Source organism: Ctenocephalides felis, unplaced genomic scaffold (genome assembly GCF_003426905.1).
Source record: "Ctenocephalides felis isolate EL2017-DRISC unplaced genomic scaffold, ASM342690v1 CF-g0.4_SCAFFOLD_01886, whole genome shotgun sequence".
NCBI classification, from domain to species: Eukaryota; Metazoa; Arthropoda; class Insecta; order Siphonaptera; family Pulicidae; genus Ctenocephalides; species Ctenocephalides felis.
This window is the reverse complement of record NW_020538040.1, coordinates 128,295,730-128,308,963: the sequence shown is the minus strand read 5'-3', so window position 1 is coordinate 128,308,963 and position 13,234 is coordinate 128,295,730. Positions and strand designations below refer to the sequence as shown.

Genomic DNA, 13,234 nt, shown 5'->3' with positions numbered 1-13,234 from the left:
GCCTTTAAATTTTTGAAATCAGTGCAGTCGTTATTGAGAAAACACTATCACAAAGGTAAATATTTGGCTCTATCTCACATACACGCGTGAATCATTGAAATTAAAATAGCAATCGAATTTCGGGCAAAAGCATGAACTTCTCCTTCGGAAAGTTAATTATTAATATATTGATATCTTAAGATATAGCTTTTTATTAACACTAGGTTATGGGAACCGTCAATTGACGAAATTTGAACTTTGAAATAAAATGCTCAAACATCTTAGCACTAATATTAATCCTTTCGTGATATGTTAACAATTTTTACATTTTTTTCTTAATGCAAAGCCTTATATCTTACTGTTCATCTAAACCTGAGTATAAAATAATAGATTTTCAAAAGAATTTGCGCATTGCGTCAATTCGACGGCTTTCTCCTTAAGGATAGGTTTATACGAAATGCCCGTAAACCTAGTATTGCTTGAATATTATTGAATGTTGCTTATTGCATGATATATTTTCCTTAATTACATTAATTGCATTCAATTTCCACAGTGAAAATCTAGTTAAATATATCAACTGCGCATATCCTGTCGAGTACAAATTTAACGATCTCATCATTTGCTTGATGATGACTGCCGGATCCCCCTGAAATGAAATTGATCTTCCGTTTTGTATGTGCTGTTAAATATTTATACACACGAATTAAAATATTTAAAGCATCGAGATATCTATTTAGAACTACATACAACATTTTTATTTATCGTTCTTTTTTATTCTTTTAATTTTCGTTTCTGAACAACAGTCAGAACTTCGAGTCTTATGAGCTACAATGATGATATTTATCAACTTTTATGATGACAACTAAATAATGTGCTACCTAGATTTGCTATATTTATTTTATTAAAAATATGGCAGAGCGGGGTTTAAAAGGGTAAAAAGGTCCACCCCCGATATATATCTCAAAAACAAGTAAAGATTTTTCTGTCTTTTGTTAAAGTAGAGGGATAATGATGTCTGTGATCTACTATCACCTTGATTTTACGACGTCGCTATTGTTTGAAATCCATATTAAAAGTATTTTTCTTTCGTTGTTAGTTTTTTTTATATATAGATTTACATCATTATAGATTCAACCGTTTTTTATAAAACCTCTATAAAATCTTGCACGTGTGGGGTAAAAAGGACAACTGGCAAGACCAAGCAATTTTATAAGAGATAAAATAAATAGGTATTTCAACTCTGCTGCTCAAAATATCAGATCAAGGTTATATACAGTATTTTCTCTCTAAAATGCCCAAATGTTTATAATTTTGTGTTGGTGTGTTGAATAATGCGGCTATTATTTCGTAAATCCCATTAAAAATGAGACATGTTTGCCTCTCGGCCATTCAATTTTACCCTCGCCTGTGGCGTAAAAAGGACCAGATGACAATTCTGAAAACAGCAAAAAAAACTCTTTTTTACGATGATGAATTAACTAAAGCTAAACATACTCCGAAAGTGTTAGTTGTTTGTTTGTTATGTATTATTCGTTGTGTAATAATTGGTTTGGTTTACAAAATATGATTGCTCAAAGTGAATTGGAGTTAATATTTACTGATTTTTTTAAATTTAATTACCACTTATTTATCATAATTGACATTCAATATTCAGCCCATCTTGGACCATAGTTTTAAGACACCGACAACAGCATAATAATCTATAAATACGAACTTACTAAGAAAAGTACAAAAGCCGCTTCGACATCATCCAATCTCACTTGTCAGAGAACTCCGCCCAGAACAGTACTAGGGCCAAGTTGGCAATTTCACATTCATCTTTGTCAATCATAAAATCTCTGGCAATCGTCAGAAGATTTTGTAATCATAACCCTTTAGCTACGAGAGCGTTTTCTGCAAGAGTGCCGCTGCTGTGTCGCTGCTGTACAGAACAGCGCTTTCCTTAATAGTGCTATTGGAAGGACAAGGCACAATAACAAATTTTGAGATATTTCTATTATTATCAATGAAAATGTGTTGAAAAATTCGATTTTGAGCTGTAAAACACTAAAAATTACAATAAAAAGTAGAATTGCCAATAGTTTCTCACTCAGGCGGCATCCGAGTAGAAAAGATTAAATTATTATAAATTATTATGTATTATAAATGGAATATCGAATTGCACAGAAAATATATCAGCTACTGTGTTTATTCATCCCTCGTCCAGAAAATAATACGATAATAGGTTAATATGATAGAAAACATCAGAAATACAATGCATAATAAATCATCAAAGTGTCTGATAAACACTTCAAAGTTTTCAATAAATAATCCAATGTTATACAACTTTTATTAAAGCTCATAATATTTAAATAAGAATTAATCGATAATTTTACAATCCTCTGTTATGTACAAAGTACAATAATAACTTAACTATTTTATCGTGATAAATGCATTAAAGTATTATACTTTTCATAATGTGCAAATATATTTTAATGCATTTACAAATATCAATTAGTAGTTTTGTTGCCTTTTGGGAAAGTTTTAAGTATCAAGTAGATGATGGATATTTTGTATGTTCTAATGTGAATATTCGCTAGATAATATTAATGCACGTCTTGATCAACAGTATTAAAAATGATACAGCTAATTTTATTTCAACGTGAATGATGGGTATTTGACGCATTATAACTATAAGAATTATTGGACAAAAATATTCGGCTTATTTTTTATAATATCTTCCATAATGTTTTAACTTTTTTTTTTCATTTTTCAGTCATCATGACGATAGCTTTGATAGAGATCGGTGTGTATCCAAGTCAACAGAAGGGATTCTGGTGCACAGACCCCAGCATTTCGTACAAATTTCGAGGCGACACCATAACTCCTATGATGCTGGCCATCCTGACACTGATTTCACACCACTTGTGATAGTGAGTGTCGATAGTTTTTAATTATCCATTAAAACTTTTTCTAATATAATTCATCATAAAAGTACGCTATATTTATACCCCTTGTTTCTTTTCTATAGTAATCTTCTCTTATTCTATTTTTTTCTGTCTTGCCTGTCAAATTCCTTCGTAATTCTATTTTTCTATCTATAATATGAATAAATCTATAAAATTTAATTTACTACAATGTATATAAAAAAAGTAAAAAGAAGGAACAACATAGCATTTAAGTGGCTGAAGAAGCAGGGAAATGGTTTGGAAAAGACAGTCGAAGACAGAATTAGAAGAGCATTTAAGTTGGATAAGAAGAGAAAAAAGATTGTAGCCAAAATATTATTGTTGGTACGAAAAAGTTAAAATTATAAAAAAATAGTTGCCTCAGATGTACATCAGTATACATAAATCAAACGCAAGAGAAAAGAGAGATGGAGAAGAAGGCAAAAATGTGGTCGGAAAAAGAAAGGGTTGAAAGCTTTATTGAAGAAAAGAAACCAGAAAAAACGCAGAAAAAAAGTATCTGATTTATTTGGAATTTAAGAATATATGTAAAGAAAAGTAAAAAAATAAAGCAGATGAAGTAATGAAGGAGATAAAACAAACAAAAGAAAATGAGGATCCAACTAAGTGGGATAATTGCCACAAAAATGAAGGGAGCATTTTATGATGCTGCTAAGAAAGTAGGAAACAAGTAATCAGAGATGCTTTGGACTAGAGAGGTAGATTATCAAGGATACTCTTGGATTCAGTAACCATCACTTTTCATAAAGCTGAGAACTGCCGGAATACCTCAGAGGATGGAGCAATGGTTGTGATAAGAGGATAATAGCACGCAGTATATGAAGCTCGCTTGGAAAGGAGAATAACATTGACTTGGCAAAAAAGACAGAAGGTGTGATCTGTATGATGAGAAAGAGGACACAGTAGAACATTGGAGGGCAACAGTGGAGAAAACAAGCATGTCAGCATAAAAGTATCTTCAGCATGAAGAATGAGAAGAGAATTTTTAGCTGGCTGAGGACGATAGGCAGACAGAAAAGAACAAACAATAAAGAGTCAATCGTAGAGCCAGTAGAACAAATGCTTTGATGTTTTGTTGCATTGTGTTTTGTCCGTTTACTTTTTCTATGTTTGATTTTTAGAATTGGTTCTCATTTAATTTTATATGAGTAATTTAGAAATAAAAATAAAATTTGAAAATAAGAATGAAAATGAATAAATTTATTATATTTTTGTTTTACAAGATATAAGTGTTTTGTTCTGATAAAAATAAATTTGTCCTCGATTCCTGGACATTATGGGATTCTAGAATAAGTTTCACAGATTGTCAGCTTTCAAATTTCAAACATTTGTGATTTTAGGTGACTTCATTATTTACTTAAACTTTTAGATGTTCTGCGTTGAGCACTGGGCCGTTATAGGCAGTGGCAGCGCCTGGAAGCATATAAAGATGGCCTCGAAACGTATGATGCGTTGGTACAAGGAATACGTTACGGGATTGTTTTTGGCCCTGTTCATAATCGAAGTCATGAAAGCGATCATCGGAGAACCGAGACCGCATTTTCTAGACTCGTGCAGGCCCGAACCAGGACTCAACTGTACGCAGAGGTTAGTGGAAATTATGAATCTTTTAAACTCTCAAGCTTATATTATGTACAAATATTAGTGATGTATGGCATTACGCCTAACTAGTGTCTGTTGAATTTAGTTACAAAATCATGATGATTATTATTTTTATGTTATCTTTATTTACGTACTTGTAATACTATATTTGATGCATGTTTCTGTGCGTAACAGATACGGCTTTACTAGTATATAAAGTACTTCACAATGGGATAGTAGAAAATAGAATTGCTAAAAACATGAAAATGAAAAAAATATAGAAAATTAAACGACAAACCCAAACCAAAAAAATAATAAAAAGCCAAATATTTACCTTTTGTAGTGTTCTGTATTCTACATACTGTATAAGCAAACTTAACGAAAAAAACAATACAAGCATAATGCATAATAATTAAAAGAACGTATTTTTGTTGATGTAGCATCATCGAGTGGTTGATGTAACATCATTCCTATGCGATATAAAATAAATACATTTCATACTAGCAAAAAGATATTTATTCAATTACCATTTATTTTACGTTATCATTATTAACTTCCCGTAGGGCAAGTTATAGTAATCGCAAAAAAATCGAAAATGAAAATTTTTATATATCTTTACGTTTCAGAGGTTTCTGAACATTTTGGCATACCTTAGAAAAAATGGATGTATGTGTGTGTGTGTGTGTGTGTGTGTGTGTGTGTGTGTATGTGTGTGTGTATGTGTGTGTGTATGTATGTATGTGTGTGTATGTATGTGCGGATACAAATTTTCGTCGACGATTTCGGGAACACGGATCAACCGATTTGAATAATTCAAAAAACATTCGATCCGTATTGATAAGGAGACGTGCTGATTAGTTTTTGGCAAAGGCAGGTCAAGCCGTTCCGAAGATACGGGGTAAAAAGTTCCGAAAACGGTAACTCAGTTTTTAAGAGAACGGAGCGTCCGATTTTAATAATTCAAAAAACATTTTATTTGTATTGACAAGATGAAGAATCGATACAACTTTCATGAAGGTAGGTCCAGCGGTTTCGGAGATATAGAGGAAAAAGTAAAAAAATGAGCCATTTGGCGGTCAAAAATGATCATTAGACATATGCACATCAAATTATCAGACATTTTATAGAGATTTTAACAATAAGTATACATTTTGTTAACATTCCTATCGGTTCCGTACCAATGCTTATGCGTTAGACAGCGACGCGGCGCTTACGCGCTTTATATTTTGTTCCTAGGTAGTTAAAGCAGTACGATTGCTTTGAAAAAAAAGTTCAGATCTTCCACAATATGTCAAAATAAAGAAAAAAAATTTTTTTCAAAAAAAAAAAAAAAAATTAAAAAAAAAATTTTTTTAAAATATTTTTTTTTTCAAAAAAAACTAATTTTTTGTCCAATTTATAGTTTCTCAAAAATCTTATTTTTTAAAACTAATTTTTTTTCAAAAATGTTAATCGTTTTAAAAAATAATAATAATTTTTGGTACGGGAAGTTCCAGCAATTTGCCTTAAGGCACGATGCCCTAATTGCCTTAAGACAGAATTCCACTTACAGCTAGTTTATTAAATTTTAGGGTATACATAACAAATTACAAATGTACTAACACTGCCATCACCACGTGGAACGTCAGAGAATCGACGAGATCATTTCCATCAGGTCATTCCGGTTTGAGCTGCTACACATCACTCTTTATGGTGGTAAGTTTTTTTGGCACAAAATCTAATTTAATAGTTGTGTATTTAATTTTGTATTAAAAATTCGATAGAATGTGAGGTCAATATTGATTAATCTGTTTTTTTGTTGGTGATAAGTGTAGCATAAGAATGAACATAAGATATCTAATTGAAGTATAGTCCAGTCATTTAACACTATTCCTACCGACATTTCATGTTTGCTATTCCTACCGTGACCGGTCAAATGACCGGTCATGCAAAATCGGTATTTTTCAGTATTGAATGAAGAGTTAATGCTAGTTTAAGAGTTTATAAATACAAATACAATATATTTCTTTTATTTTATAATGCGAATTCTACATTTTATACTGTTTTATCCAATTTTTCACGATTTTTTTTCTTAGAGTGTATTTTCTGCACACGCATTTTTTACGTTTTTGGCTGATTTTGTTTTCTCTATCATTTTTCTAAAGCATTATCTGGAATAGTTTCTTTTAGGAAATCTGTTTTGTACTTGTACTTAGCTGATTTTTTTCTGAATTCTTGTTGGAACTATACGACAAGTTAATTGGAATAGAAAGTTCCTGCCTTGTACATTGTCTTCTCGTAATTTCTTTATGTAACAACAATGGATTTATCCTGAATACATCCAAAATAATGTAAATTCTTGATGAATTCTCTCTAAAATTCATATTTTACCAAATAATTTCTGACTATTTTATGAATGGCATCTACACCAGTCCCGACGCTAATACCAATAGAATTAACTCCCGTATTAGTGTAATTTTTTCAACATATGTGTATGTAAGTGAAAATTAGAATCTTCTTTCTTATCTTCCAAAATTGTAAATATTATTTGAGTATTGAAGTCTTTGATTTTTCGTTCTGCCAGTATTTATAGCTGTTATATTGCTTCAATTGTACCTACCATCAGTTTTTTTTACTAAAAGTTTAGCTATATGTAGGATGGTAAAAACGTTATATATTTTTTATGTCGTACTAGCGATTTTGATAACACGGTTTCATCAGTTATAAATCTTCAAAGAATATCTCAGTTTGCTACGTATACTGGATGGTTACCAAAATTTTACACCCCATTTGTGCGATTTGCAGGGCATAATTATATTTACATCGTATATTGAACAGTTACTAATATTTATACGTTTTCCTAAATACTATTGAACATATGTTGAATGAATTTACACCTTACCTTTATTGAAAATATATGTTTGTCGATAGTAATACGTAGTCTTTTACAACAATTTTGATTGCTGTCAATGTAGTTGAACCAACCTTTGGATTCAAAACAAAACCTATCGATTTATTGTTTAGATTCCTTCGTAAAAATCTGTCTATATATAGACATTGAGAAAATTGAGAAATCCCACTTTTTATACCGTAGAAATGCAATATTTATACTACTTGCCTTATTTGCGCACCGCGCATACAGAATCGAAAAAAATGCATATAAATTTGCAGAAGGCAGTTTTTACCAGTCTAAATTCTTCTGAATTTACATTTTCTTGTAAGTTCCAAAATATTCTTAACAATTACTACAAAAATTCCCATCCGAACATCGTCTTTCGTACTACCGGTCAAATGACCGGTCGCGGTAGGTAAGACAGCATACAATTTTTTTTCCAAAAAAAACTACAAAAAATCCCATCCGAATATCGTCTTTCGTACTACCGGTCAAATGACCGGTCGCGGTAGGTAAGACAGCATACAATTTTTTTTCCAAAAATAAAAATTGAAAAAACAAATTAACATTGAAAAATGTTTTATACTCACATATTAGGAAAAGTCATAAAGTTTGATGACGATTCAATTACGTTTGATATGAAAAATACTAATCGAAAAATCAAAAACGGTCATTTGACCGGTCCCGGTAGGAATAGTGTTAAGCTTAAAAAAAATCTCGGAATTCGAGATACCCAGCAATACTATTGTAGGGTATTGACACCCTACCATATGTAAGTTTTGAGACAACTTTAGGGCATCAATATACAAGTATTTACAGACTTACAGCTGAGTATCTCGAATTCAGAGGTGAACTTACTATAATGACTCGGCTAGTCTAGTATATAATACATAATATAGAGACAACTACTATCGGTCTTGGAATGTTAATCATATGTTACTACCTTCATTTTACAATAATAGACCGATCATGGTATATTATTGTAAAATGCTTGCTTGTAAAACATTGCTTGTATACTTTTTATCAATGTACCTATGTACTAAAATTAGTCTTAATATATTCGAAGCTGGATCGATCAATGTATGACTCCGCTTCAGAGTTGAATTAACTTTAGCCACTCCATCACTCCGGACCTAGTAGTCCTCAATGCAAATGTTTATACTAAGTCATTCATATATCTAAGTATTTGTTAAATTACATTAAGTATTTGAAATTCGTTCACAAATAGTTCGAACATCTTTGTTAATAATATCATAACAAACTGCTATTTTATGCATTTTAATATGCCTATAAATTTCAAATTTTATGCCGAAAGTGAGACAATAAAAATATTGAAATATCAAAAAGTTAACCCTCCGTCGGTCGGATATTTATTTACCTTCGAACGGTTGGAGTAGCCTGGCTGGACCACACATTTTTTCGTCCTGATTTTTTCATTGATCGAAAACTAACGAAATTTTGGGAAAAGTCCAGAAATTTCAAGTCGATGGGATTACTAAAATTTTTTTTTTAATTGAAGTCCAAAAAAGTCTGGCCAGACTACTCCGATGATCGACGGAGGGTTAAATCAATGTCAAAAGAGAAACTTCTATTATTTAAAAAAATAAAGAAAATTTTATTATTACATGTGAATAAGTAAACATCGTTTTTAAAAACTTCGAATATTTTATACAAAGCCAATATAAACAAACACAGGCAAAAGGAAGAAGTTTCCACAGGTAGCGACCGCTTCTTTTTAGTAGTGATAAAACGATACGAGCAAATATTTTTATATGATAGAAGGAGTTAGGGGAGTAGGCCACATTGTAAATGAGTTCCGAATTATTCATTTGAAAAAATTTATTTCCAGTTCTACTTGCATTATCGCGCTCGTCAATATCTGGGATCCCGTTTTGCGACTCCCTTCGTACAGGCATTGTACCTTTGCTATGCGATCGCTTGCAGCGTGACCCGCATCACCGATCACCGTCATCACTGGTGGGACGTCATCGTAGGAGCAGGAATAGGAATTGCTGGCGCAGTATTTACAGTACAATGCTTTTGCCAGTTTTTCAAGTCTCAATGGTCGGAATCTAAGGTAACATCTGGTATTTGACTTCATGGTTATTTGGGAAACGTACTAGCTTTACCAGTACGCGTACTAGTTGTTTGTAAACATTTTTATAAAAGAAGAAGTCAGTCAATCTATAAATTGAGGGTTGTTAATATTTCCGTTATAATTTTTTTTTATTTTACCATCTACTATCCAAATGTACGGGCCAAAAGCGACACTAAGATCGGTCGTACGCAGTGACACAAACAACTTTGCTCAGCATTCCTGTAGTTTGTACTTACACGTGCGCGGTACAGTTACATTTGCAAGATGTTTGATAAACTAGCTGTAAGTGGAATTCTGTCTTAAGGCAATTAAGGCATCGTGCCTTAAGGCAAATTGCTGGAACTTCCCGTACCAAAAATTATTATTTTTTTAAAAACGATTGATATTTTTAAAAAAAATTTACTTCGAAAATATAAGATTTTTGATAAACTATAAATTGGACAAAAAATTACTTTTTTTTAAAAAAAAAATTTTTCTCAAAAAAAAATTAAATTTTTTTTTTTTTTTTTAATTTTGTTTGGAAAAAATAATGTTTTCTTTATTTTGGCATATTTTGGAAGATCTGAACTTTTTTTTCAAAGCAATCGTACTGCTTTAACTGCATAGATACAAAATGTAAAAGCGCGTAAGCGCCGCGTCGCCGTCTAACGAATAAACATTGGTACGGAACCCATAGGAATGCAAACAAAATTTATACTTATTTCTATAAAATATCTGATAATTTGATGTGCATATGTCTAATGATCATTTTTGACCGCCAAATAGCATTTTTTTTTACTTTTTTTGTTAGATCTCCGAAACCGCTAGGCCTGCCCTCATGAAAATTTGATCAATTCTTCATCTTGTCAATACAAGTCAAATATTTGTTGAATTATTAAAATCGGACGCTCTGTTCTCTTAAAAAATGAGTTACCGTTTTCGGGACTTTTTGCCCAGTATCTTTGGAACGGCTGGACCTGCCTTCGCCAAAAACTAATCAGCACGTCTCCTTATCAATACGAATCGAATGCTTTTTGAATTATTCAAATCGGTTGATCCGTGTTCCCGAAATCGTCGACGAAAATTTGTATCCGCACATACATACACACACGTACATACATACATACATACACACACACACACACACATACATCCATTTTTTCTAAGGTATGCCAAAATGTTCAGAAACCTCTGAAACGTAAAGATATATAAAAAATTTTATTTTCGATTTTTTTGCGATTACTATAACTTGCCCTACGGGAAGTTAATAATTACGTTGATTCTTAAATAAAAATGAAGATTTATTATTACAAATACATAAAAAATCTGATAATTTATACATATTATAAATTTATATATTTGTGCGAAACGTACAATGTAAATACCACTGGTAGCAAAGTCATCACTGCTTTGTAATTCATCACTAATATTTTTTTAATTATATTATATAATATTAACACATCATATTGGGTATTTTTTTAAATTTCTTACAATCGATGTATGTCTGTGCCTCACCAAGTTTCGGATATGTTTTACTTATGTTTTGTCCGGTAGACTCTGAGGCGTCCTATTCGTGTTTGGGCCGGTAATCTTGCGACGACTCTGATGCGTCATATTTGTGTTTGGGCCTAAAACCTTGCAACACCTATGAGGCGTCATTTGTGTTTAGGCCGATAACTTGCGACGCGGGTTAATAAAATGTCGTTTGTGACATTTTTTACTTTCACTATTGTAATCCAGATATAATATAATAAAGGGATGAAATGAATCCATTGCCGGCATTTGCCATATTTTAACAGCAATCAGAACCTTACATTCTATAAGCTGTTGGGCTGAAACTTTGCCGTACGTCGTATTTTTTAGATGGTAACCCAACGATTGATCCATCCATTTTAATGTCCATTAATTAATTAATTAATCCATTGATTACGTTATTATTAGAAGTTTATCTAATATGGCGGATTTATTATTCAATTTGGTGCTTCGATGACCGGAAAGGTCTATTTTCACTTGGGAACAGATTCTAAATATATATTTCCAAGTGAAAATTGATATCGCTACAGCTCGATATCAGGGTTGTTCGTGACGGCAATTTGAACCCGCGACTTAGTTGATTGATGGTTGATTGCAAACCTGCGCGCGAAGGCCCCATTTGGAATGCTACTTCTAATGTATGCTATTTCCACAACTGGATATCGACTCGCGAATTAATTTTTATCAGGAACTCTTTAATGCTTTAATCAGACTTTGTATTCCGCTAACCTCTTACGTTGGAGATTCCAATAAACCAATCTTAACTAGATCTAATTGGTATGTTGCCCTATGGCAAATTGCATGAACTCCCAATGTTTAATAAATAACGAACTTGATTAATAAGAATTGAGATTTAGCAACTATGAAAATTGTGATTATGAAACTATCCACAGCTTTTTTCGAAAATGTTTTTACTTTTCGCTGGACGCAAATAAATGCGATTTTCAATTGATATATTTCAAACCTATAATATCTCTAATATATACTTCGTGTTCTTAAAATGTTATTTCATTTAAGTGTAGACGCCTACGTTTTTCAATTTATCAACAAAATATTGAACGGAAAATACATAGTGCATGTCCTAACATAGTGGCTTTTTTAAAAAATGTTATAATTAAACCACTTTTCGTAAGCCTGTAATATTTTAGCATAAGCATTTGCAAAGTTCCATCAAAAACTCTAAAAATAATTTAGCAACTAATTACGAAAGAACGGCTCGGCCGTTCCTTACTATGAACTAAGATTCGCAACTGATATCCTTTGTAGTTTCGTTTTTTAAATTCTTCTAATTGTCACTTTGCACTGCAAAATGCACTTTTCTGCAAATTCTAAAAGAAGAAATTTCTTAAGAAGCGGCTTGGCCTATTATTGCCTCGTGAAACTAATCGAGTTTTATACAAAATCTTTTAAATTATTTAAATCAATGCGGCTGTTTTTTGAAGAAAACGGCTTTTGAAACGGAAAATTTACTTTTCCAATTTCGGTGTCGACTCAGAATGACTTGAAACATTAAGAAAACAAAAAAATCTTATTATTTACTTATACTATTGCCGTTTTTTAATTACAATATACAATCTATTATTTTAACAGGAACCTACTCCAGTGAAATTCGGCACACTGGTCGGCTTGGACGGAATAGCTTTGCCAACATTACCAAACGGAAACGACAGAACACGACACCAGAGTGCGAGGCGGTTGCTTTCGGATATCAGCCAAACGGAAACCACTACAGTACCAGGCCATCAGCTTGCCTAACGGTGTGATAATTTACGTGTGTTAAATATTGAGTTAGAAGCCAGAAAAAAACGTGTTTGCGATATTTTTCCTGCAAGATAAACAGATTTAAAGACAATTTTATGTGATGCGATCATTGTGAATTTATAATAAAATTCATAAATTCTGACGATTCGGGCAACTTTCGGATCAAAGTGTGTGACTAGATGTGCAAAGGAAGTGATTTTTATGGCTTTTATTCCATTTTAATGTTTGGCCTTTTTTTAGCACTAATCTTCTGTTTAGACTATAACATCATTTAGTACATTAAATAAATTGAAGAATCATAATGCAAAGTTCATGATTACATTATAAAGTAGTTAATAATTGAATTAATATAATTTATCACTTTTCTTAACATTTTAAAATAAGGCCAAGTTTTCTAAATCTAACCATGGTCAATAAAATAAGACAATAATGCAACTAAAATGTCAATATATAATTCGATATTTTAGAATAATTTATTAAAAA

At 31.8% G+C, this 13,234-nt stretch overlaps 2 protein-coding genes across 2 annotated transcripts in view; both read left to right on the top strand.

The window, feature by feature from the left end:
- The window catches only part of LOC113378567 (hypoxia-inducible factor 1-alpha), a 112,112-nt gene that overhangs the window by 1,485 nt on the left and 97,393 nt on the right, over positions 1-13,234 (top strand). The window lies entirely within an intron of this gene.
- LOC113378569 (phospholipid phosphatase homolog 1.2 homolog) lies at positions 2,732-13,170 on the top strand. The gene is given in 6 exon segments (XM_026619116.1): positions 2,732-2,872; positions 2,875-2,891; positions 4,297-4,514; positions 6,080-6,203; positions 9,230-9,457; positions 12,581-13,170. Coding segments are annotated over 6 exon segments (885 nt in total). The 5' UTR covers positions 2,732-2,739; the 3' UTR covers positions 12,746-13,170.